Raw genomic sequence first — 25,561 nt, 5'->3', positions numbered from 1 at the left:
AATTCCTCATCCTGCTGACTCATAAACACAGCCTTATATCAGGGGACTTGGTGAATAGAGCTTGGCCTAACAGTTAAAAAGATAGACCCACTCACATTCATCCTGGGCGGCCACAGAATAAGCTCATATTCACAGATGCAGACTGATTTTGAAGAAGCCACAACAGTATGAGTTCTTTAAGCCATTACTTCCTGCAAAAGGTCTTTTCTTTGGCCCTATAAAAATATGTGCAATACTCTCAAATCCTAAATCTGGGCAGCAGTACTTGCATCGTGTCTATGCTGAATGCGTGCAGTGCATCATGTCATGACAAAACTAAATAGCTCCCTTTTTTATTTGCTCTCTGCACTTAAAATAAAATGATCATTTTCTGTATAAGGGTGTTTCTTCAACTTCAGGCAGTTTCATGTCCCAGGGGTTGATTTTTGTTGCATGATGGTCAATTTACTGTTATTCACTCTGTGCTGTCAGTAAATGGTTAAACTTTTGACGTACGGATTCATGTGACAAAACAACATTATGCCTATTGAGTTTTTCTTTGGGTGAAAAGTTAACAAAACTACATCTGGTAAGAATGTTAAGTTTTTACAATGAAGCCTGTTTGAGTCTAGTTTCATCCGATATGCCATTTTTTAAATTTGTGTGAAATCCTGAGAAAATTGAGGAAAAAATGCTTTCAGAGGCTTTTTATGGAGTTAGGATGCAAATAAGTTGCATTTTTAACTGTTCTGAGACCAGTGCAGACAGACAGCACACTGGAGGGAGCAAGGGAGCATCCTAAATCTCTCTATGCAGCTAACTGCATTCACTCCTAAAATCCGACCAAAAGTTCAGTTTCAGGCTCAAGATGATGTTTGGATCACTCAACATGTTTGTCAGACAATGGAAATCAGTATATAGATTCAGAATTGATAATATAGAATTTTATTCAGTGTGTTTGAGATTAAATATAAGACAAGTGATGTTTGAAGGAAGGTTACAAAAATTCTAGGTAAATATCACTTGTGAGCAGAATATTTTTTAGTGAGCATCATTTTCAATCAAGCTGTAATTTTGCCAAATTAGGCAAAACATTAAATGTGTGTGTGTATATATATATATATATATATATATATATATTTAGTTGTGTGTATTTTGGATACATAAAATCTTAGCTATGAAATTAGCTTCAACATGGCAAAGGAGTCTGACATTTTATTTCAATATCTTTAGAAATCTCATTTCTATCAGCATAATTTCCACAACGGAATTCTATTAAACACAATGCAGAATTAGAGATGTGCTGGAAATGGAGCTTGTGGGAATTTTAAAGTTTTCATTACAAAATAAAAATAAATCTTTTGTGTGCGCATGTACATACACTTTTGGATATTGTTAAAAGAAAAATAATAATAATAATAAAATAATTTGTGAGCGTGAAAATTGACAAATGTTAACAAGAATATTTCTATAAATCCACAGAGCTAAAAATGCCTGAAGTTTAAAGAAAGCTCATAAATTCTACGATAAACCTTTCTAGTCCACTTTGCAGCTTACTGCCCACTTGTGACATGCCACATGTGACATTGTAGGGCCAGTTTATCTAAAATCAACGATTCTACAATAAAAGACGTGAAACTAAATGGTAGCCAATTCAAATACAAACAGTTTTACAAACAAAACAGAATAAATTATTGGAAAATGCGTGCAGACTTTGTGGTGAGAATTTCTTTCCATCCAAAATGTACAAATCTCGGTTATTTCATGGGCATAACATAAATATGGTGCCATACCTGCGTTTTAGCCTGTGTGTGGCGGCATCATTCATTGACCATTTTGACTGATCTCTGACAGGTCTAAGGCGTTTTTTCCCTCTGAGCTGGTTTTCCTTCCAGCCCCACGCGCTGCACTGTAAACAGATCCCCTCTCTGTTCTTCATGTGGTGAGACCACCATAAACAGGACAGACCAGTATCCGCTTCCATTCAGCGCTGGTCAGGAACTGGGCTCTCATAGATCACAAAGTGCCACTGACAGTCGACCAGTCAAGAGTCTTTGATTAGAGCGTCAAGCCATTTTAACAAATGCAGAGGAAGTTTACACAGACACGGAGAAAGATTGTAGCCTTTTCCACCCTTTCAAAAGGGATTTATTTGTATCATAGTTTTTGGTGCTGTGGGCTAGCGGTTAGCGCTTGTGCTCCAACATATCGAAGGCAAAATAATTTACAGTTATGGAAACCAGTATATATATGTATATATATATATATATATCACTGGATTTATGGAAATAATAGAAACGGATTTGTTTGTGGATGCATATACTGTAAGCAGTATAAATAAATGTGTTGTGTGTAGGTTTCAGAGCCGAGTCACTGTATTTCCCAGCTCTTTCAATGGCGGCCCACTCCTCCTGGAGTCTTGTAATGTGATTAAAGGCTATTAATCATCAAAGCGTCTCTCGAGGGACCCCTGAATCACGGGCCAGGGGAAAAGCAGGGGCGGGACATGTCAAGAAATTCACCCGCTCGTACTCAGATCGCTAAAGAACTGTCCGGATCACCTGCTACCCACAGAAGTGCTGAGCGTTATCTTTGCATTTTTGCACAGGCTGCTTGTTTTGTATGTTTTTTGTGTACATGTGTGAAGACGTCCCTCATTTGTAAATTTGATGCACATCTTTATGGTAAAGAGTCCTTTTACATAAGTCAAATCACATTTGTGGCTGGGATTCTTAAGGACAAAAGTTTCTCAGACACAAATTAAGTCGCAAGTCTTGCGTTGGACTCGGATATGCATTCATTTCCCACATAAATCCATTTCAGTTTGGACAAGGATTAATCTGTGCTCTTTAAAACTGTCTAATACCAGTTTGATTCTAACTCCTAATATTTTGTGTTTTTAAATATTGATGCACCAACAAAAAATGTGTGCGTCGATACCAATTTCAAATTATTTAACATCTGACAATACTTATACCACAGTTTGGTGTTTCTTTCTTTTTATGCTACCTTGTTTCAAATCATTAATGAAAATGAATACACAACTTTGTAAGAAATTTAAATAATAGCTTTATTCTGTCTTGGCCAGTGGTGGCTGCTGGTCTTTCAAAGAGGGGAAGCTCATTTTCGGCCTACATTATAAACTTATTTACCCTATTTTTTGCACTAAATCAGTCTTAGGTGTTGATCTGCCCTGCTGTTTAATTCTAATTTTTTCCTCGTAAGGAAGACTTTCAAATGGCTTCGCCAAAATCAGGTCGACAATATTAGCACCGTCTGCCATCGTGCGCAGTTTCACCCGTACGACGCTAGCCTAGCTACTGTATGAATGAATGAATGAACGAACGAACGAACGAACGCTCTAAAACAAAAATATATTAAACTTGGTAAAACTGAAACAAGGAATGTGGTGTATAATTGTGTGAAATGTATTATGCAAATTGACTAGCAATTTCGCCAAACAAATATAAAGAAATAGGTTGCAGCAGTTTGTCTTTCGACTACACTTGAGAAATCCACGATGGGACTGAGCGTGAAATAGCTTCAGTGACTTCTTATAGTACAGATTCGCTGTCAATCAAAAGGAGATGCAGTCTTTCGACAGATCCTCCAATCATCACGCTGAAGCCCGGAGTCCGGGCCAGCCCACTCCTCATTCACCCCCAGAGACGCTGAGCGTCCGTGGGCGGGACATAATCACAGCATTTATCCAATGACCGTCTATTTTCGGAGCTGTTCAAAAACTGTTCAGAGCAGCCCCATTGAAGTCAATGGACGCTCGGCTTCAACAGGGAAATGCACTGACGCTACGGGAATGTATGAGAAGTAAATCGAGTCAGCCGACCTGCTATATGTAATGTAGCTGATTCTGAACGTACTCGTCTTCGAGATGAACATGTTCTAACGCATTTTTAGTCAATAAATTGTTTACACAATAGTACATATTTGACCATTATTTTTTTGACATTATAGGGGAAGCTGAGCTTCCCTTGCAGTCTTAAAGAAATCCCCACTGGTCTTGGCATATTTCAGAGTAACTGGTCTCAGTTATAAACAAAACAAATGCCCAATTCCCAATGCACTAAGTCCTCGTGGCGTAGTGACTCGCCTCAATCCAGGTGGTGGAGGACGAATCTCCATCAATCCGCACATCTTATCATATGGCTTGTTGAGCGTGTTACTGCAGAGACCTAGCGTGTGTGGAGGCTTCACACTATTCTCCGCGGCATCCACGCACAACACACCACGTGCCCCACCGAGAGCGAGAACCACATTATAGCGACCACGAGGAGATTAACCCAACGTGACTACCCACCCTAGCAACCGGGCCAATTGGTTGCTTAGGAGACCTGACTGGAGTCACTCAGCACACCCTGGATTCGAACTTGCAACTCCAGTTGTGGTATTCAGCTTATTTTCTTGCTGAGCTACCCAGGCCCCCAAAAAGCACATTATTAATTCACATGAATGTTTCTGAATGAAGCTTTTCCCTTTTTAGCTGAAGTAGTGATCGCTTTAGATATAAAGGGATAGTTTGCCCAAAATTGAAAATGCTCTCATCATTTACTCACCCTCATGCTATCGCAGATATATATAGGACTTTCTTCAGCTGAACACAAACAAAGATCATTAGAAGAATATCACTGCTCTGTAGGTCCAAACAATGCAAGTGAATGGTGGCCAAAACTTTAAAGGTCTAAAAAGCACATCAAGGCAGCATAAAAGTTATCCATGTGACTCCAGTGGTTAAATCCATGTCTTCAGAAGTGATATGATAAGTGTGGGTGAGAAACAGTTCAATATTTAAATCCTTTTTTACTATCAATCTCCACTTTAACATTCTTCTTTTGTTCTTCATGCATATCACCATCTACTGGGCAGGGAGGAGAATTGATAGTAAAAAAGGACTTAGATATTTATCTGTTTCTCACCCACATTTATATCACTTCTGAAGACATGGATTTAACAACTGGAGTCGTATGGCCTGAAACATACTATACGCAAGTAAATTAATGCAAAGGTTTCTAGGTAAGCAAGTGTGATTTCAAGGTTGTTGAATTCTCAGCATTTCCACAAGGGGCGCTATTGCTGGTCTAAACTTAAAACAGGCAAAAGCATAAATATTGTCTTTTTTACGGTCAGTTTTCTCTATAAGATCAAGTACTTTCATGGCAGAGCAACATTTTGAAGACAGTCTTTCTGAGCAAGTTAGGCCGCTTAAGTTTGAAACTTCTGTTTTCATTTTCCTAACGTAATGTTTTTCCAAAGTTCATGGTAATGGAGAGCGTTTTCGAAACTCTCTGTTCTAGTGTGGATGGTAGGCATAAACGTAGCAAAATGAATGGCCTTACAACTGTCAACATGAATAATACTGGCACAGACATCTGAAGGTATCTCTGTTGCCCCCTTGTGTAGCCACAGGAACAAAAGATCAGGTATACACACTTAACAGTGAGTTTGCCAAGCATTTGCATATGTTTGCATTCTTACGTAGAGTATGTTTATTGTATTGATTCTATTTTTTATCGTAATGCTGGGAATGCATGTATTTTAATTTTTTTACTTTTAACAGCAATTCTCTTTGTTCTCCCTTCATTCCCTTCTTTTATTTCTCATATGCTCTCTCTTCTCACAGGTGGCCTATTTTACCGAGATGCACAAGATCTTCACTGAATTGATGGATCAGAATGAACAAGGCGAACTGACAGATGAACACAGAAAACAAGTAAACGAGGTACTCTGTGCATCGTGGCCATTGACTGATACAGAAAAAATCCTGTTACTCTCTCACATGCCGCAAAGACGTCTTCATGTGTTCAAGTAGATGTTTAAGGGATAGTTAACCCAAAAATGACAATTCTGTCTTCATTTACTCCCTCTTATGTTGTTTTTACTTCCATGGAATACAAAAAGAGATGTTAGGCAAAATGTCCAAGCTGCTCATTCCCTGGTCACATTCTTTCTTTATCATCCTTTTCTATACAATGGAAATAAATGGTGACCAGAGACAGACCAGCTTGGACATTCTATTCAATAACTCTGGGATTTTAATAATTTGTTTTTGTTTTCTGTGTGAGAGTGAAAGTCATATGGGTTTTTAATGACAGGAGGGTGAGTAAATAATGACAGAATAATTTTTTAGTTGAACTATGCCTTACATGACATTGCCTGAAATTATGTCAAGCATGGAGGATTTTAGTACATTTATTTATTTTTCATTTGAATTTGATTTTTTTACTCGATTCATAATGAAACTATTTTCTACTTGTTTTTTCAGATGAAAAGATTCTGATGAAATACATCTTCTTAGCTGGATTATCATCATACCTGGCACCGTTCCAGTAACTTAGCCGTTTTTGCTTAACAAGCTTCCTAAATGTATCAGTTCACCTAAATTATAAAATTTTATTACAAGTACAAACACTACAGTCGACACGGGCGATCACTTTATCGCTTTCTCATCCACTGGAGGTCAAATTCAGATTCAAACTCTACAAAGTTAAAGGTTAGTAAACCCAGAAATTTAAATCACATTGTTCCAGGTGAGTTTTTCTTTCCTGAAACACAAAATGAGATGTTGGGCAGAATGTTAGGGACTCACATTCTGAAAATAATCTAAAATAAGTCTAGTGAAAAAGCCCTTTAAATACAGTGCAAACCCTAAACGTTTCTATTTGGTTAGTTGTCCACTGCATGGGGAAAACTTATTTCTGTTGCTCATACAGTTCACACACTACATAAGATATGTTCTCCTCTTTATACTTGGTCTTTTTAAGAAGTGTCATCAGTCAATAGTGCAACATTGAAATCTTGCTGAGAACGTTTAAACAGCTCTCTCTTAGATAGTGACCATTTATAAGCAGTTGAATATGTCATAAAAATTAAAATGTTTATGGTTATTTTCAGAGCTAACAGAAATTATATGTATGTTATAACTTTCTGTCTTGATTATATATTTAGGAGACTTAATGTTGATGTAAACTCTGAAGGGACAACAGGCATTTAAATTATACTCGGGCTCCCTCTACTGACAGATCTATAGATGTTTGATTGAGAAGTTTTTCTTTACTCTTTGTAACTTGCTCATGTTTGTGTTTTTTTAATCAAGTAATGACGGATTGACCTGTTTTAACTATATTTTAACAATAGTTCAACAGCCATAATTTACAATGTACTCTTTGGAAATATTATTTGAAAAGTTGCCTATTGTCTTTGGACCTATTTTCCAAGTTATGCTACGTTCACACCGGACGCGAATAGCGCGTCAGGCGCGAGTGATTTCAATGTTAAGTCAATGCAAAGACGCGTTACGCACGTAAAAAATTCCTGCGGCGCGAATGAGGCGTAGAGCGCGGCGCGGTAGACGCGAATACGCCTCATTCGCGTATTCTGGCGCGTTACGCGCGAATGGTGCATTTTGTGCATTCACGCGTTTGACGCGAATTCGCGTCTGCCGCCCGAGTTGAAAAATCTGAACTTTGGCGTCAATTCGCGCCGCGTTAACCAATCAGGAGCCTAGCTGCCTGCTGTCACTCAGGAGGTAAAGTGACGTAAACTCCCGCTCCCGCTCGGAATCTTTCATTCCAAAATCACTGACAGCTATGGAGGAAAAATGAATTGTTGCTGTTAGCAGTCACCCGGAATTGCACGATTCCAGTTCATATTTTTACAGAGACAGGAACAAAAAGGACCTCGCTTGGAAGAGGGTCAGTGAGGAGATTGGGCAACCTGGTAAGTTGTAAATACAAATTAATCTTTAATATTTGTCCACTTCTTTACGATAGAAATGCTACAGTCACTGTAATTTCTTGAACAAAATATTTATGGGTATATTTTTTACACGCATATATATATATATATATATATATATATATATATATATATATATATATATATATATATATATATATATATAATTACACATTTCACTTTTGTGTCACGTTATTGCCCTGCTAAGCAGCTAGCTATTTTTAACTATTTTCCTGCTACTTTTGAGTCACGTTATTGACCTGCTAACCAGCTAGCAAGCTGCCTTGCGCTATTTTACAATTATTTTCCCGCTTATATTCAGCTACATTTTTTGCTTACAAGATATTGTTTATTCAGGGGACTTTTGCAGAAAAAAGTGGAAGAGCCTCAGGGACACATATCTGAAGGAGAAGAGGAAGGAGATGGACAAGAGGAGTGGGTCAGCAGCAGGGTCTGGGAAGAGGTGGAAGTACTCTCAGATCTTGGGATTCCTCGACCCCTTCGTCACCCCATGGGAGACTAGTGGTAACATGAGGGGGTCGAGGCCCGGATCAGAGAGGACAACCACCTCGAGGACCAGGGACAGCCTGGAGAAACGGCGTGGGAGACAGAGACTGGTGTGTTTCCAATTAATCCACATTACAAGGCATATATGCTGTCATTGTTTACAGATGAAGAAATGTAATCTCTCTATGATCATTGTTACCAACGTGTTGTATTAACATTTAATATTGTCTTGACAGAGGAAAATGATCAGAGGGGGGAAGAGGATATTTTGAGATCCCTTGCCTCTTCTCCTGTCTCCCCAGTCCCTGGTCCCTCAGCCTCTGCTGCTGAACTCACAGGTGTGTGAAGGCAATAGTACATACATACTTTTTAGCTACTGTTCATTTGCATGTTTATCTATTTACATGTCTGAAGTATAACTTGTAATTACTTGATATATAGTTCAAAACAATTTCACACTTGCATTTAAGCACTGTCTATGTCACTGACACAGATAGTATTTTCACAATATCTAGACAATTTTGTTGTTTCAATTAAATTGTTAACCTTTACTGTGAACATGAAAATCAGGTATCATCTTTCTGCCTTCTCATTGCACTGTGTATTGCTTTCACAGGCCAACAGAGGAGGAGAGCCCGACGGCGGCCCCGTGAACGGTCCCAGGATGGTCCGTCGGAGGTGGAGCAGACACTGTTGGAGCTTCTGACACAACCTCTGGCGTGACCTCCAACCCCACCGCCACGCTCCGCTGATGAGTACTTCCTCCTCAGCCTTCTGCCTTTTCTGCAGAGCATGCCGCCTCATTTAAAAGAAACAGTTAAATTTCAAATATACAAATTGGCAATGGAAAATAGCACCATTGTGCTAAATTTGGAACAATTGGACCCCCCCACACAGTAAACTTTAAAAATAAAATTAAAAAAAAGAGGCGGCAGGCTCTGCAGGAAACACAGAATGCCCTCCTTCCTCTTCTCCTATGCCGTTCCCTGTGGCTCTTCCACCTTCCAAGCGAGGTCCTTTTTGTTCCTGTCTCTTAATGTAAATAGTTTGCACATATTATTCATTTTTTTCAGTTCATATTGTTATTTTATATATTTTGCCTAAATAATTTTTTTTACGTTTTGCCTAAATATGTTTTTTAATGTTATACCTAAAATTACTTCATATGTTTGGCCTCAATAAATTATTTTGTAATATGACTAAATGCCTGGTGTGGTTCTAATGCACAAACAAAGCAAATCTTTTATCACATAACTTGATTTCAATATATGAGACATTTTGATTTTGTATTGATTGCTATTTATTCCATATCTAAATCTAGATTATATGAAACATTATTATTGTAATGTAAAAACAACCAACATTAGTGTCTGGACAGTGTTGAATAAGGAAAAAAAACACAGGACAGGTGTTAGATAATTTTGTCATCCAATGTATTTAATTTATTTGTTGATCTGCAATCCCCGTCTCGATACGGCTCAGCCGAGGGAAGAAAGAACTGACACAGAGAACCAATGCTATCAAATCCTCCTTCAACATTTATTGTCTCAACACTCTGTTTTATGGTCCAGAAAACCACATTCCACTGGACCCTCACCAATGAAATAGTTTTTTACCTTATATGGGGGTGACATACATGTTTGAGCTACGTGCGAAACGTGAGACAAAAACACATTCCTTAGAACATCTTTAGAGCAGGGAGCAGCTGTAGCTACCCCCAACAAGAGATACATAAAAGAGGCCTTCATTATTCCACATTACATCACCAGAGAAGTTGTTGAGAAGCATTAATTATTCCACAATGCCCACTTTGATCCTGAAAGGATCACATAGCCTTCTCAACCAACGTCAGTGTTAGGTACACGCATATAATGCAGCATGGCGATATTATGCCTGTTTATCATTACATTCATCTTTTGCATTAGTAATTGTAGCAAACATGGGCCAAATAATAACATAAGTATAATGGATACACCAATCGATATAATGGAAGACATCCAGGGTGCGAACCACCCAAACATATTGAAAAAGTTTCCCCATATTCCCTGATGTCCGGCGTGATCTGCTAACTCTTTATTCAACCTATCCATTTCCTTTAATACTTTCGTGAATTCTCCATCATCATCAGTGTGACCCGGGATGTATGTACAGCATTTGTCACCAAACATTTTACATACTCCTCCATCTTTAGCCAAGAGGTAGTCCAAAGCTATGCGATTTTGTTTAGTCATTTCACTTGCGGCATGTAATTGTTCTTTCACCAAATCGAAGGCCCGTTTAGTTTTATTAAAGAAACGCTGCTGATTATAATAGAGGTAATTGATCCATTCAGTGTTTTTATTTGGGGTTACCCATAAAAAGATGGATTCAAAACCACTAGCAATTTCGTTTCGGGCTTTGTACTGGTTTGGAATACCTCTAGGCTGTCCAAATATACTTCAGGGTCACTCGAGGCATCACCTTCTAGGTACCTTCGTATCCGGGTGTTCACCCGTACCTTCATAACAGAAACATCTTCCTGTAACATTACTATAAAACACAAACCATCAAATGGGGTGGGGGGTGCGACAAGAAGTTCTGAATCATTACCGGAACATACCCACCACATATCTGCAACCCCCCTAATGTTGTGAAATATTTGTGCGGGTAAACCGATGCTTTGATGTGAATAAGATTCTACAGCCTCGATCCACTTCACCTGAGAACAGTATTTGATCCGAAACCATTTTTTATGTAATGAAGTTCTGTTACCTGTATCTGAGAATTTATAACATTCAGTCTTATTAAACTTGACCCAGGAAACTAGCTTGGGTGGACTGGCACCTGGCACTGGCCAGTTTGTACATTGGGAATTGTCCAGTATAGTTTTGTTAACACGTCCACTGGCCCTGTAAAGTAAACAGTTAAAAGGACACATTGACTCCTTCTGGAGCACGGCTATGGCATTAGGGTCAGTGCAAGTTCGAGTTGTTTGTTAGTCCCGGCTATTGGCAGATTGATTGTATAGTTCAAACATGGAGGCCTTTTCTTAACCAGCTCCTCCTGATGAGTTAAACATGTTGATGTATTCATTGGTACAGGGATGACATAAGAAATTGATGCTGGCGATCTAGAGCACACTATACATTGTTTACCACCAGCAGTGTAGTTCATCCATAACCACCATACATTGTTCCTGGGAATTGGAATTACACTTGTGACTCCCTGCTGTTGTGTTAACACTGAACGGGTAAAGGCAAGCATAACCGCCTGACATATGCAGAGCATCAGTAGGAATACTTTCATGTTGACTATTCCGGGTCCCTCCTCAGGTCCTCCTAATTCAAAGATTCCGGTTGGGCACTGGCGCTGCGTGTTCAGCTCCTCCAGTGCTTTCACCGTTCACCCTGAATCAGTAAGTCCCTCCTCTGGAGCAAGCTTCACGCGGCTTGCGTGGATCCACTGCGGTTGAAGGTCAGTCAGCACCCCTGTTCTTGTCACTGCCAGTACAGTAGTTGGGCCCAAATACTTTGGTTCTCCTAACTTCGTTGGTCTCAGACACTTCACAAGAACCTGCTGATTTGGAACAAATGGATGAGTAGGACTTTCTGCAGGCAGAGGGGGAGAGAGAGAGAGACGTCACCATTTATGCCATTTAATGTCTTAATGAGGGAATCCACATATTCTGCAATCACCACCTCCGTGTCACCTGTGGAGAGAAAGCCAGCACGGCCTTTGACCCAAGGGGTCGGGAAAGGCCTACCCATTAGTATTTCAAATGGAGAGAATTTAACAACAGAAGATGGTGACATTCTGAGTTCAGTCAACACAGCCGGTAGAACATCAACCCATGTTCTTCCGGTTTCGGTGCAGGCTTTGTTCAATCTTTCTTTTAATGTGCGATTCGTTCGTTCAACGACGCCCGCTGACTGTGGGTGGTACGGTATGTTGAAATGCCAATTTATGTTCAATTCCTTTGCGAGTAGTTGCGTAACTTTGGACGTAAACGGAGTGCCATTGTCACTCTCAATAACGGTTGGAATGCCGAATCTTGGTATTATTTCTTTTGCCAGAATTTTTACCACTGTTTTAGCATTTTCCCTCACACATGGGAAAGCTTCTGTCCACTTAGAAAAACGGTCCACGATTACGAGTAATAATTTGTTATTCTTACATGGCGGCATATGTGTAAAATCTATTTGCAGGTGTTGGAAAGGCAATTCCGGGTGCGGTAATGAGTCGTGCTTTGTAGACTTGTGTCTGTTATTCTGTGCGCACATTAGACATGAGTCTAGGATTAGTTTTACTGCACTTCGTACCCCACTCATGCAATATGTTTGATTTATTGACTGTATAACTTTTTCTTTTGAAATGTGCAAGATACCGTGGTAATTTCGACAGAGTATTACTATTGCGGTTTTAGGCAGAGCCAGATGCCCTTGTTTATCCCTTAACAAATTATTCCGGTCTGGTTTCACTTCATTTGAGGCCCAATGTTGAATATCAGATTCAGATGGATTTGCCTGCAACAGTTTTACGTCAATGTCTCTTACCAGGGTTGATTGCATCATGGAAACTCTCTCTTTAGCTTGATTCAGATCTGGGCTTACCACAACTTCCTTCGCAGCCCACTTTGCTACCTCGTCAGCTAATTTATTTCCCCTCGCCTCTTCCAGCTCCCCTGTCATGTGCCCCGCAACTTTTATTACGGCCAATTTGGCAGGCAACTGTGCTGCTCTTAATAATTCTGAAACCAGGTTATGATGTGATATAGGTTTGCCTTCAGCTGTCTTGAAATCTCTTTCCTCCCACATTCGAGCAAAATCATGTATCACCCCATAAGCATACTTCGAGTCTGTGTATATATTGATTGATTTACCTTTAGCTAATTGGCATGCTCTGATCAATGCAAACAACTCAGCAGCTTGTGCAGATTTATATGGGAGCGAATAGGCTTCAATAATTCGATTCGGAAGTTCTGTTACAGCATAACCACACCAGTATACTGAGTCATTTGGCTTGGAACAGGACCCATCAACGTACCAATGATCCCCCTCCTCCAGGACGGATGAAGAAACATCTGACCTGCAGGAAGTACATGTTTTCAAGCGATCAAAGCAATCATGTGTGTCATTGGAAAATTCACCTTCAGTTAGCAATTTGTGTAATGACAATGTCGGGCCGTGTACAGAGGAAGTTGGTTTAATTGACAGATTAGCAGTAGCCAATAAAATAGCTTCATACCCCGATCGACGTTGTGCTGTCATGTGTTGCGTTGTAATATTGTGCATGATCGTTCCTACCTGGTGAGAGGTGTGCAGAACTAATGGATGTGAGAGTACAATGCATTCTGCATGTTGTATCATCAATGCCGCAACAGCCACTGCTCGCAAACATGCAGGGAGGCCTCTGGCAACTGCATCCAAAGTTTTTGACAAGTACGCCACTGGTCTATATGTTCCGCCATGGGACTGAGCGAGGATCGCTGCTGCTGTGCCTGCCGCCTCGTGCACGTACAGATGAAAGGGTTCATCATAGTTCGGTAAACCTAGCGCAGGTGGAGAGCTAAGGCTGTTTCGTAGATGTTTGAAAGCCATGTCCATTTCAGCAGTCCACTCTATAGGTTCTTCAGCATTTGAGAGTGTTGCTTCTCTCAGTATTTTGTCATATAATGAGCAGTTTGGCACCCATGCTCGACAATAGTTCACTAAGCCCAAGAAACTTTGCATTTGAGTTTTTGTTTTTGGGCATTTGAAGGTAGTTATTGTTTTCACCCTGTCTGTGGAGAGCCGTACTGTTCCTTTTTGTAGTTCATGACCCAGGTAGTTAACCTTTGGTTCCACCCATTGCAGCTTTTCTTTTGATGCTTTGAAGCCAGCCTTCGCTAATACATTGCACACAATAGTTGAAGCGGCTGTGCATGACTCGATGTCTGAGCCGGAAACCAGGATGTCATCAGCATATTGCAGCAGACAGGTCTGTGGTGGCAGTTTGGTACCTTTGAGAGTAGCGTGCACTACAGCAGAGAACACAGCAGGCGAGTCTCGAAATCCTTGAGGCATTTGCGTCCAAGTATACTGTTGGCCTCCATAGGTGAATGCGAACAGGGGCTGCGTAACTGGTGCAACTGGCACACTGAAGAAGGCAGAACATAAATCAATAACAGTAAAATGAGTGTGGTTTGCTGGAATTGAGTTAATGATAGTGTGTACATCTGGTACCACAGGTGACAATGGAATAATTAAATCATTAACTTTCCTTAAATCTTGTGTTAAACGCCATGTACCATTAGCTTTCTTTACTGGATTAATCAGTGTGTTGTATGGTGAGTGAGTAGGTTTTAAAATACCTTGTGATAGGCATTGCTGTATTATTGGGCCAATGCCTTGTTCTTTCTCTTTGGAAAGTGGATACTGTTTGCAATATACTGGTAGGTTTGAGCAGAGTTTGGCAACATATGGTCTTACGTCAATAAGGCCCGCCTCATCCTTGTGGGCGGCCCATAGCGCTGGGTCGACGTCGAACATTTCCTGTTTCGCAGCAGAAGTGCGGACAGACGTTGAGCTGCAAACATCTCCACAATGTCCTGTATACACAGACTGAAAATATACTGAGGGAAACAGTAATTGTAGTGAGTTAGAATCAAAAGTCATTTTTGCCCCAATTTTATGCATCAGATCACGACCCAGTAGGCAAAACGGAGAGTCAGGCAGAATCACAAAATCGTGCATTTTAAACAAGTTTGGGTTATAGGGAGATGTTACGGGTAATTTTGGTGTCATCTGACACTTAACGGGAACACCATTAATTCCCACAGAGTTTAGAGTGCGTCCCGTAATAGAGCCCTCATAGCAATGTGCTGTTAATGAACTTTTAGATGCGCCAGTATCGACCAGAAATGTATATGGTTTGTGGTCAATATTTAACGATATAAAAGGCAGTGTTGAGTTATCGAAACGCAGCGTTGATGCTAATGCATATGTGGAGGGCTCAGTGCTCTGTGGGCTTCCCTAGCGGGGTGTCCATTCTGTGGGGTATCGCGGTGTGGAGCGGTTATGTGGGCCAATTTCTCGTGACTGTTCAGAACGCGGCGGTACAGAGCGTGTTGAATTTTGTCTTTCATTTCGGTTACACCAATATGGTTGTCCCTGATCTTTCATCAATTTACGACAATCCCGCCTTAGATGTCCCTGTTTTCCGCAGTAATGGCATATGCGAGATTCATACATTTGGGACGTATATTGCACCATTGCGGATGCCGTTTTCGAGAAAGAACACTGACAGCCCTCAAAAGCCCCGGCAGTGGACAGCTCACGAAGACGTCGTCCGAATTCTGCAATTGTCATTGTAGTCAAACCAGCAGTTGTGATACGAATTAATCGAGCGGTTTCAGGGTCCATGTTATTCAAGAACGTGTTTATAAATAGAATCGCTTGATCATCATCAGTCGAAAGGGACGATTCGTCTGTCCACGAAGCTTTAAACCGGGCAAAGAATGCCACTGGACCTTCGTCTCTTTTTTGTTTCGTGTTAGCCGCATGCGTAATATCTTGTCTGGATGCGGCCATGCCCTGCAGGAATTTGAGGAGGTCTCCAAAAAACATTGGCAAGGCGTAATTGTCTCCCCATGCCCAGTCTATGGTTGTTCCTTTAAAGTCTCTTCCTGACCTGGTTTTCCCTTCCTCCACTCGTGGCTGATCGAATTTAGAATCCAGCAAAGGCACTTTATCAACTAATACTGTTTCAGTTACGTCTGGAGGTAATGTTTTGGACAATATGAATCTATAATCGCGCCCGGTCAGTTGACTGTACGTTGTAAGTTTCTTTAAAATATTCACGTATTGCAAGGGAGATCTAACTGGGTCGGGTAATTCCTTGCATATTGCCAGCGCCTCCGACATTGTTAGTGGAATGATCTTATATCCATCTGGACATTGGATAAAAGGAAATGCAGCTGTTGTACCCTCGCTTGTATCTTTCTTTGAATCTGAATCGTATACGTTTGCGGCTGCAGCGAATGAGTTACCCTTTACTTGTGTTAAATCGGGATACAACAGTGCGCATGGTGTCGCTGGGAGGTTAGGGGTTAAAGCTTTGTTCACGACAATATCATACTTAGGCGGTTGTTCGGACACAGAGACCGCTGCGTGCATTTGATTAGCTTCTTTTTGTTCAGGACCATTGTCCCAAAAAATTTCATCTTCTTCCATACCTCGTATGACTCTTTCATGTATTTATAATCCCACTGAGGGTCCCCCCACCCTTTTTTAACCATAGATTTTGAATTGCTCATGAATCGATCAATAAATGAGCCATCTCTAGGATATGTATCCAATTGTGTTTTTCCTTCTGACCATCCGGCCAGATTACTAATATAAGGTTCAGTATTGAAACCCTGATTATTGCGAAACATCCACTGTTTTGGAGTTTCGTTCGATAACGGGCGACTTATTTCCTGTCCCATAATGTCACCCTTTTAATAATAATAATAATACAAACAATTTCCCGATCGACACGGTTCCTGCAGATCAATAATGCAGATCAAATTTGTTCCGTCTTTTCCTTAGGACAATTCAAGTCCTCTTCTTATTCATACCAGAATAAGGATATCCTTAAACTACTGCTGCGGTTGTGGGGTTTTCCCTATATTATAATAGAGCAAAACCCTCCTTCCTATTTTCATAATAGGGCAATATCGTCTCTGAGAAGAGGCCCCCGAGCAGAGTTATTAACGGAGTTAATATAGAGCCAAATTAAACTAAGTTTTATTCAATCTCTCATCAGACAGGAATACCTGATACTTAAATCAGTCTTACCTGTCTGGAGAAATCCCGACGAGCCCCCAAACTGTTAGATAATTTTGTCATCCAATGTATTTAATTTATTTGTTGATCTGCAATCCCCGTCTCGATACGGCTCAGCCGAGGGAAGAAAGAACTGACACAGAGAACCAATGCTATCAAATCCTTCTTCAACGTTTATTGTCTCAACACTCTGTTTTATGGTCCAGAAAACCACATTCCACTGGACCCTCACCAATGAAATAGTTTTTTACCTTATATGGGGGTGACATACATGTTTGAGCTACGTGCGAAACGTGAGACAAAAACACATTCCTTAGAACATCTTTAGAGCAGGGAGCAGCTGTAGCTACCCCCAACAAGAGATACATAAAAGAGGCCTTCATTATTCCACATTACATCACCAGAGAATTTGTTGAGAAGCATTAATTATTCCACAACAGGTTAATTACTTTTTGAGGCTGGCTCCATTTATCATCAAAACAAAAATAAATAAATAATTTAACCTGATATACTACCATGGAAAACCTGACATTTTTAAAAAGTCTCAACTTAATAAATGTGCATGTTGTGGACCTGACATCCTGGAACTGGGGCTGACAACCTGGGAAAAAAAATATATATATAATAATAATGGACTATTTTTAGATAGTTTAGCTCTTTATAGGTTTGTGGGTGGCTCTTAAAAGAGCCGTTGTGGGGAAGTCATGAGGAGGACTTCAAACGCTACTCTGTCGGCTGCCATGGTACTGCTCCCTCCGCTGAGAAGTGTGCCATAAAGACATCCCTCACCCGGAGTGCCTCTCTGGAGGAGTTGTTGGCCGCAACCCGACCCAGACCTGGCAGTGGCTCCTCTCCAGCATGTCCCGCGCCCCTCGCAGCAGGTGCCTCTCTCCCTCCGAACACCTCAGAAAGTTGTGGAGAAGACACGTCGCCTTAACACACTTCTCCGCAACTTCTGGGTGGACCTCGATGAGGCGGCGTACTTCCTCCACTGTGAGGAGAGGATGCCAAAGGCGTTCTCCACCACCAGCCTGGCTCTGGAGAGGTGGTAATTGAAGACACGCCTCTCTGGAGGAAGGGTGCGTCCAGGGAAGGGCCGCATGAGGTTCCTCCTGAGCGGGAATGCCTCATCAGCCACAAAGACATGGGGCTGGGGTCCTCTTTCATCAGCACCGGGAAGAGGCTGGTCAGGAGGCAGATGAAGTGTACCAGCACGGAGAGCCTGTCCAAAGGCGGAGTTTGCCAGAATCCCACTGTCGCTGGTCCTGCCGTACCACCCAACATCGATCAACCGGAAGCGATACCTCGCATCCACAACTGCAAGGAGAATGATGGAGAATGTTCCCTTGTAGTTGTGGAACTGGGATCCTGAGTTGGGGGGTGCCTTCATTACCACGTGCTTCCCATCCACCGCTCCACAGCATAGAGGGTAGTTCCACCGCTCCTGGAATCCTTCTGGAATGGACCTCCAGTCATCAGGGGTGGGCACAGCCATGTACTCCTCCACAAGACAGTCCCAGATTGCAGTCACAACCTGGTGGACAATCTGGCTCACTGTTGAGACACCAACCCTGAAGCTGGACGCTATGGTCCTGAATGAGTCCCCTGTGGCAAGAAACCTAGAAAATATTTTTATAAGTACACTTGTAGTTACATATTCAACTATATACAATAACCAGTCTGTTTTACTTTAATGCACCATATTTGTTTGTTTGCTAGCAATTTTGCAAGCAATTTAACAAAGTTTTGAATCTTCAAAACAAAAGGGTATATGTGTATATGGTTTAAATCACTAGTGTGCCAATAACTGATTATCAAAAGAAAGAGTAACGTTACTACATATTGCTTACAGATAGAGACATGACAGTATCATTTTTAGGTTATAGCAGTTAACCGATTAACGTTATCACTAGAAAGAGCACTACATATTGCTTACAGATAGAGACATTATCACGTCTGCCAAAATAATATTTTATTTTTTAGGTTAACGTTACAGCAGTTAACTGAGTATCACTAGAAAGAGCACCAACAGTGGTATCCGTACCATACAGTTTGAAAAACATTGCTAGCATAGCATAAATTAACATATATTTAATATACTGTATTTAACATTTTATATACATTTACTAACCGAAGACAGATGGACAGGCGCCCGCAGCTGGGATAGAGCCTGTAGTTGGTGTCCTGAAGGGTGATCCTCGCTCCGATGCGGGACAACAGGTCATCAAACTGGGCGCGGGACAAGCGGAAGTACCGCTGAAAGCGGCCGTCATCCAGGCGCAGCTCCTGGAGCAAATGATGAAATTCGCCGAACTGGGAACGCCTCCGGAGGGTCTAGTGGACCCAAGTACGGCGACGACGACCCATACACCGCTGTTCTGCTCTCCAGAGCAAATACAGAGTGGTGACTCTCTCCACGAATGCTCGATCAACATCAGCCATCTTGTAAAAAGATGGCCGTCAACGGGTTTCGCCTCCGGAGTTTCATCGGATTTCGCCTCTGACGCGCGTCACGCGCGTAAATTTCGCTTCAAACTTTTGTTTTTTACACGCGTCAATTTCGCTCTTGACGCGCGAATGGATTCAAAGTGGTCAAGCGTATAACTAGACGCGGTAGGCGCGAATTTGACGCACTATTCGCGTCCGGTGTGAACACAGCATTACACTTTGTCTTCTCTTCTGATTTAGATTTTCTACTGAAAATCAATATAGAATCAAAGTATTTCTTTAAATGGATAGCCTTGTTTGTATCTGGGTCATCATTATTGAGATGATATTTAAATTGGATTATAAATGTGCCTTGGTTTTTGTAGTTCCTGTCATAGCTGGTAGAGCAAGCTGTTTGATTCCCAGGCAATACACAAACACTTGAATGCACTTTAAGTCACTTTGGATAAATTGTATGCTAAGTGAAGAAATGTAGACGGTATGTGTTTTTGCATGCCAACTTTGCCACAAAAGAAATGAATGTTCCCCTTCTGTCGCTCTCTCCACGTTGTGTCAGAGAAGCGACACTAGGGGTCTCTCTTGAGCGCCGATATTCACCTCTGGACTATGAAAAAAGGCCAATGAGAGTTTGCAACCAGTATTTGCATGTCCCGCCCCCGGACATACGGGTATTTAAGCGGCGCAAATACGGGAGTTCATTCAGAAAATTTCTTCGGAGCCGATGGTCGTGCATGAACTCTACTGCGAGTTACACACCAAGTTCCTGGTTAATCCTCTGACGCTCTGCATACTGTTGGATCTGACGCCGCATAACAGCGGCTTTCTCCTTCGTACACGGCTGTGCATTCTTGCCCCTGGGCGCTTCGACAGCGCAGACAACTCGAAAGAGTTATTCCAAACGGTCATAAAAACTGCCTTGCATTCCTGGGTTGCGATCACACGCAGGCAGCGTTTTTATGAATGGTCTATGTTTTCAGTGCGAGAACATAGCCATGACAGCATTGCGGTCGTAGGCTTTCTCTTGTAGTGAGAGAAAGCCGCTTCAGCCGCCCCCCGCACCTCGCCTCCTTCCTACGGGATTGAGGCAGGCGCCGCGGGCGATGAAAACAATCTGGGGACAATGACGGGCTCCGTTTAGCCAGGTGAACCCCTCGAAACCCCCGCCTCCCGGCACGCTTGCTTGTTTCTGTCCGAGCTCGGGATGAGCATTCTCTCCAATGGGTTATGTTTTCATTGTGAGAACATAGCCGCGGCAGCGATGCGATCTCTGCTTTCTCTTGTAGTGAGAGAGAGCCATCTCAGCCGCACCTCGCCTCCTTCCTACGGGATTGAGGCAGGCGCCGCGGGCGATGGAGAACGATCTGGGGAGAATAACGGGACGCTTTCGCCGGGTAAATCCCCCCAAAAACCTCCCGCCTCCCCGGCACGCTTGCCTGCTTCCCTCGAGCTCGGGATTAGTGCGGTCCGCTTAACGGCCTACCGTCCGGTCCCTCGAGCTCCCCAGCATTGGATGATGACATCACCGCTGCATCGGAGAGCGTAGCAGTGGCGTCGGATGCGGATAACTCGCCTGGGCCGCCACCTTCGGGTCTCCGCCCAGTCTGAGCCTGACGCAAGAAGGTCCGCTATGCTTCCCCGGGCTTAATTGGTTCCGTGGGCATCCCCCTGGATTCCTTCCCAGACGTGCATGACGAGCTGAGCAAGCCAAGCTTCCTCGCTCCTCCGCTCTCGCTACCCTCGGTGGTAGACCGGTCCCAGACCGCTCCCCCCTGCACACCATGGCCCCCTCCTGCAAGTCCACCGGGCCAGGGCACTTCAAAATCTGCACTTGGGTAGTCCTGTTCTTGACGTGACTCAGTCTCAGTGACAGCACGTCTCTCCAACGAGCGTGCTCAGTCAGTGCTGAAATGCCTCGCTTCCTTCAAGCCAGGCGCCGTGGTCCTGCTAAAACGTTTCCAACAGCTCCTGGGGCATATGGCATCCTCCGCGGCGGCCGCGCAGCTGGGGTTGATGCATATGGGACCACTTCAGCACTGGCTCTGGACTCGAGTCCCGAGACGAGCATGGTGCCGCGGCACGCATAACGTAAAAGTTACTTCTGCCTGCCGCTAAACCTTCAAACCCTGGACAGACCTCTGGTTTCTAAGGGCAGGTGTACCCTTGCAGCAGGTGTTCCGATGCGTTCTGGTCACAACCGACGCTTCCAAATTGGGTTGGGGCGCCGTGTGCAATGGGCGCGCAGCCGCAGGCCGGTGGAACCGAGGCCCGCTGCGCTGGCACATCAACTGCCTAGAGCTGCTGGCTGTTTGTCTGGCCCTGCAGAAGTTTCTCCCGTTAACTCGGAACAAACACATCCTAGTCAGGACAGACAGCACCACGGTCGTAGCCTACATAAACCGCCAAGGCGGAGTACGCTCCCCCACATGTCACAGCTCGCCCGTCGTCTCCTCCTTTGGAGTCAGCAGCGACTGGAGTCACTGCGCGCCACTCACATCCCCAGCAACCTCAATGTGATAGCGGACGCGCTGTCAAGACAAAGGTTGCCTGGCGGGGAGTGGAGGCTCCACCCCCAGTCGGTCCAGCTGATTTGGGACCGGTTCGGCAAGGCTCAGGTAGACCTGTTTGCCTCCCAAGAAACCTCCCACTGCCCGCTCTGGTATGCCCGGACAGAGGCTACCCTCGGGGCAGATGCGCTGGCACACAGCTGGCCCGCGGGGCTGCGCAAGTATGCATTTCCCCCAGTGAGCCTTCTTGCACAGGTGCTATGCAAGGTCAGGGAGGACGAGGAGCAAGTCATTCTTGTAGCCCCCTATTGGCCTACCCGGACTTGGTTTTCGGACCTCACGCTCCTGACAGCCCCTCCCTGGCGAATTCCCCTGAGGAAGGACCTTCTTTCTCAGGGACGGGGCACACTCTGGCACCCGCACCCAGACCTCTGGAACCTCCACGTCTGGCCCCTGGACAGGATGCGGAAGTAGATACAATCAGCCAAGCCAGAGCCCCCTCTACCAGGCATCTTTACGCCCTAAAGTGGCGTCTGTTCGCGGACTGGTGTTCTTCCCGAGCCGAAGACCCGCAGAAGTGCGCAGTTAGGTCAGCGCTCGTGTTTCTTCTGGAGAGGCTGGAGAGGAGGCTGTCCCCCTCCACCCTCAAGGTGTATGTCGCCGCTATCGCGGCCCACCATGACACGGTAGACGGAAAGTCTCTTGGTAAGCACGACTTAATCGTCAGGTTCCTAAAAGGTGCCCGGAGGATAGCTCACTCCCGGCCTAACCTGTTCCCCTCCTGGGATCTCTCGGTCGTCCTTACGGGACTCCAGAGACCCCCCTTCGAGCCACTTGACTCAGTTGGACTCAGGGCCCTCTCTCTCAAGACCGCCCTGCTGATCGCGCTCGCTTCCATCAAGAGGGTCGGGGACCTGCATGCGTTCTCCGTTAGCGACGCTTGCCTGGAGTTCGGTCCGGCAGACACTTTCGTGATCCTAAGACCGCGACCGGGCTATGTGCCCAAGGTTCCTACCACACCCTTCAGAAATCAGGTAGTGAACCTGCAAGCGCTGCACCAGGAGGAGGCAGATCCAGCCCTTTCACTGCTGTGTCCAGTACGTGCCTTACGTATCTACCTGGACCACACACAGAGCACTAGACGCTCTGAGCAGCTCTTCGTCTGCTTTGGGGGACAGCAGAAAGGGAATGCTGTCTCCAAGCAGAGACTCGCCCACTGGGTTGTCGACGCCATTTCCCTGGCTTATCACACCCAGGCCGTGCCCCCCCCTTTGCGGGTCCGAGCCCACTCCACCAGGAGTGTTGCGTCCTCATGGGCACTGGCTAGGGGCACTGCCCTAGCAGACATTTGTAGAGCAGCGGGCTGGGCAACACCTAACACTTTTGTGATATTCTACAATCTCCGAGTTGGGTCAGTATCGTCCCGTGTTCTCTCAGGTACCGAGCCCGTAGAACTCGGTGGCACGCTCACGATCTGACCGGGTGAATCGCTTGCACCTAGCGCCCTTCCCCCTAACCAGGGGAAACAGTGTGCCTTCATTCCCAGGAGATCTCAGGTTTGGGACACTGGTTGATTCCTCCCTAGCCCTCGTGGGTCGCAGTTCAGTGGAGGAACTCGCCGACCCAAGCCACTGCGGGTACCGCAAGCTACCCTGCACTGGTGTAGGTGCTCCACAGGTAAGGTCTCCTTCGGACTCCCCCTGTGTGTAACGCCACGGTTCTGTCCCCTCTGGCGAGCGGACTCCTGTGCTTCCCTTAGGCAGTCACGGCTGCCTTGGTTGCCGTGCTGTATGTTCCCCCCTCTATAGGCTGGATCCACCACCGCACCGACTTTTCCACATAGGCCCTAAGTCAGGCCTCTGATGGTTTTGCCACTTAAACTTGCCTCCCCTCTCGGGTAGGCGCGGCCTCCGCAGGGTCTTCTCCACCCTGAATAAGGGCTAAGACCCCCTTCCCTCAATGCGTGTAAGGGCCCCGGCCTAAGTTGCTCTATGCGAGAAACATAGAGAGAAAAGAGGCCCGGCCAGGCTTGGCCCGTTCCCAGGTTGGCAGCCTGCACCTTGTTCCCCCTTCCGGGGTAACGATAAGGAATCCTGATGGCTTAAATGGGGCATTGGGGAAGGGTACGTGCAGCCTGATACAGTTGGTCGTCCTGCACGTAAGAATACCTGCTCGCTCCTGTATCAGCAGTTCACGTACACGGCTCAGCGCGTGGCGCTTTTATAAGTGGACCCCTAGTGTCGCTTCTCTGACACAACGTGGAGAGAGCGACAGAAGGGGAACGTCTAGGTTACGTATGTAACCTCCGTTCCCCGATGGAGGGAACGAGATGTTGTGTCTCCCCTGCCACGTCGCTGAGCCGAGCCACTGTTGTGGCCGGACCATTTCCGGCTCCTCAGAAAAAGCGCCGCTTAAATACCCGTATGTCCGGGGGCGGGACATGCAAATACTGGTTGCCAACTCTCATTGGCCTTTTTTCATAGTCCAGAGGTGAATATTGGCGCTCAAGAGAGACCCCTAGTGTCGCTTCTCTGACACAACGTCTCGTTCCCTCCATCGGGGAACGGAGGTTACATACGTAACCTAGACGTTTTGCGTTCATAAAAATGTTAAAACTTTTTTCTGTCTGGAAACATAGCCTTATGTTTTAACAAATGTGTTCTCTCTTTTTGCTGCCATTGTGTATAATTTTCATGAACAGTCTTATAGTAAAATGGTTCTTGATGTCCACTGTTTGTGTTTCATATCATGCTGTACCAAATTGCAAATGGTATAATGCAAGTAAATCTCTAAACTTACAAAATCCTTCTTTTTCCATGTATGGTGAGTAATGGTTCCAGTAGCATTTACACCATGACAAGGGCTAGACTGTCCTTGTGCCTGGCACAAGGGGGACCAACCTAAGCCAAAAACTTGAGGAGGAGATAAACAGTTGCCCACCCTAAAGATCACATCCCTGGTTTCCCCTTGAGTGCAGTTCATTGCTATGGAGAGCCAGAGTGTTCTATATTTCTTTAGGCGTAAAGCATTCAGACATAACATTTAAAGATCCCTAAGTAATATGGAAGGCCAAATAGACAAAAATATCTTTATGAATAACATGTATAGACTCTATGTGTAAAGATGATATAATGGATGTACGCACATCTAAACACGCAATATTGTGTCCTTGGCTGTTAAAATAAAACTCACATCCACAAGCATGGAAACCTAACAAAATGACTGTGATTCAACTGGCTAGTCTACAATTAATTGCTTTTAGGGTGCTTTTTTACTTTATTACACAACATATAGTATGTTTATTAATGCGACATGTCAGTGAAAGTGTATTCATATAAGTTATAAGATAGAGAAGACACATAAGTACTTAGTGGGTACCTCAGGTCTCAGTTCTTGGTCCACTTCTCTATATATACAACATCACTGGGACCCATCATTATAGCACACAGGTTTTCGTATAACTGCTACCACTGATAATATGCAGCACTACTTGTCTTTTGAGGCTGATAATTCCACAATGAGAAATCTCTGCCTGGATGAAGGAACACCGCCTTCAACTCAACCTAGTGAAGACCGAGCTCCTCATATTTC

The 25,561-nt window shown here is 44.0% G+C and overlaps 2 protein-coding genes and 1 long non-coding RNA gene across 3 annotated transcripts in view; all 3 read left to right on the top strand.

The window, feature by feature from the left end:
• The window catches only part of LOC127620524 (bridging integrator 3-like), an 85,853-nt gene extending 79,395 nt beyond the window's left edge, over positions 1 to 6,458 (top strand). Inside the window, exons 6-7 of the mRNA XM_052093656.1 lie at positions 5,615 to 5,713; positions 6,257 to 6,458. Of these exons, the coding sequence (XP_051949616.1) occupies positions 5,615 to 5,713; positions 6,257 to 6,271 (114 nt within the window). The 3' untranslated portion in view covers positions 6,272 to 6,458. The remainder of the gene's footprint in view (positions 1 to 5,614; positions 5,714 to 6,256) is intronic.
• A 489-nt stretch (positions 6,459 to 6,947) lies between these two features.
• LOC127621201 (patched domain-containing protein 3-like) overlaps positions 6,948 to 25,561 on the top strand; it is a 42,377-nt gene continuing 23,763 nt past the window's right edge. Inside the window, 2 exon segments of the mRNA XM_052094709.1 lie at positions 6,948 to 6,955; positions 7,652 to 7,710. Coding sequence (XP_051950669.1) covers positions 6,948 to 6,955; positions 7,652 to 7,710 — 67 coding nt within the window.
• LOC127620525 (uncharacterized) lies at positions 7,908 to 9,028 on the top strand. The gene is made up of 3 exons (XR_007967750.1): positions 7,908 to 8,345; positions 8,472 to 8,573; positions 8,852 to 9,028. It is a non-coding gene; the product is annotated as an uncharacterized LOC127620525 (long non-coding RNA).

Source organism: Xyrauchen texanus, chromosome 27 (genome assembly GCF_025860055.1).
Source record: "Xyrauchen texanus isolate HMW12.3.18 chromosome 27, RBS_HiC_50CHRs, whole genome shotgun sequence".
Classification (NCBI taxonomy): Eukaryota; Metazoa; Chordata; class Actinopteri; order Cypriniformes; family Catostomidae; genus Xyrauchen; species Xyrauchen texanus.
Note: the sequence above shows the minus strand (reverse complement) of the source record. Positions and strands in the feature narration are given on the sequence as shown.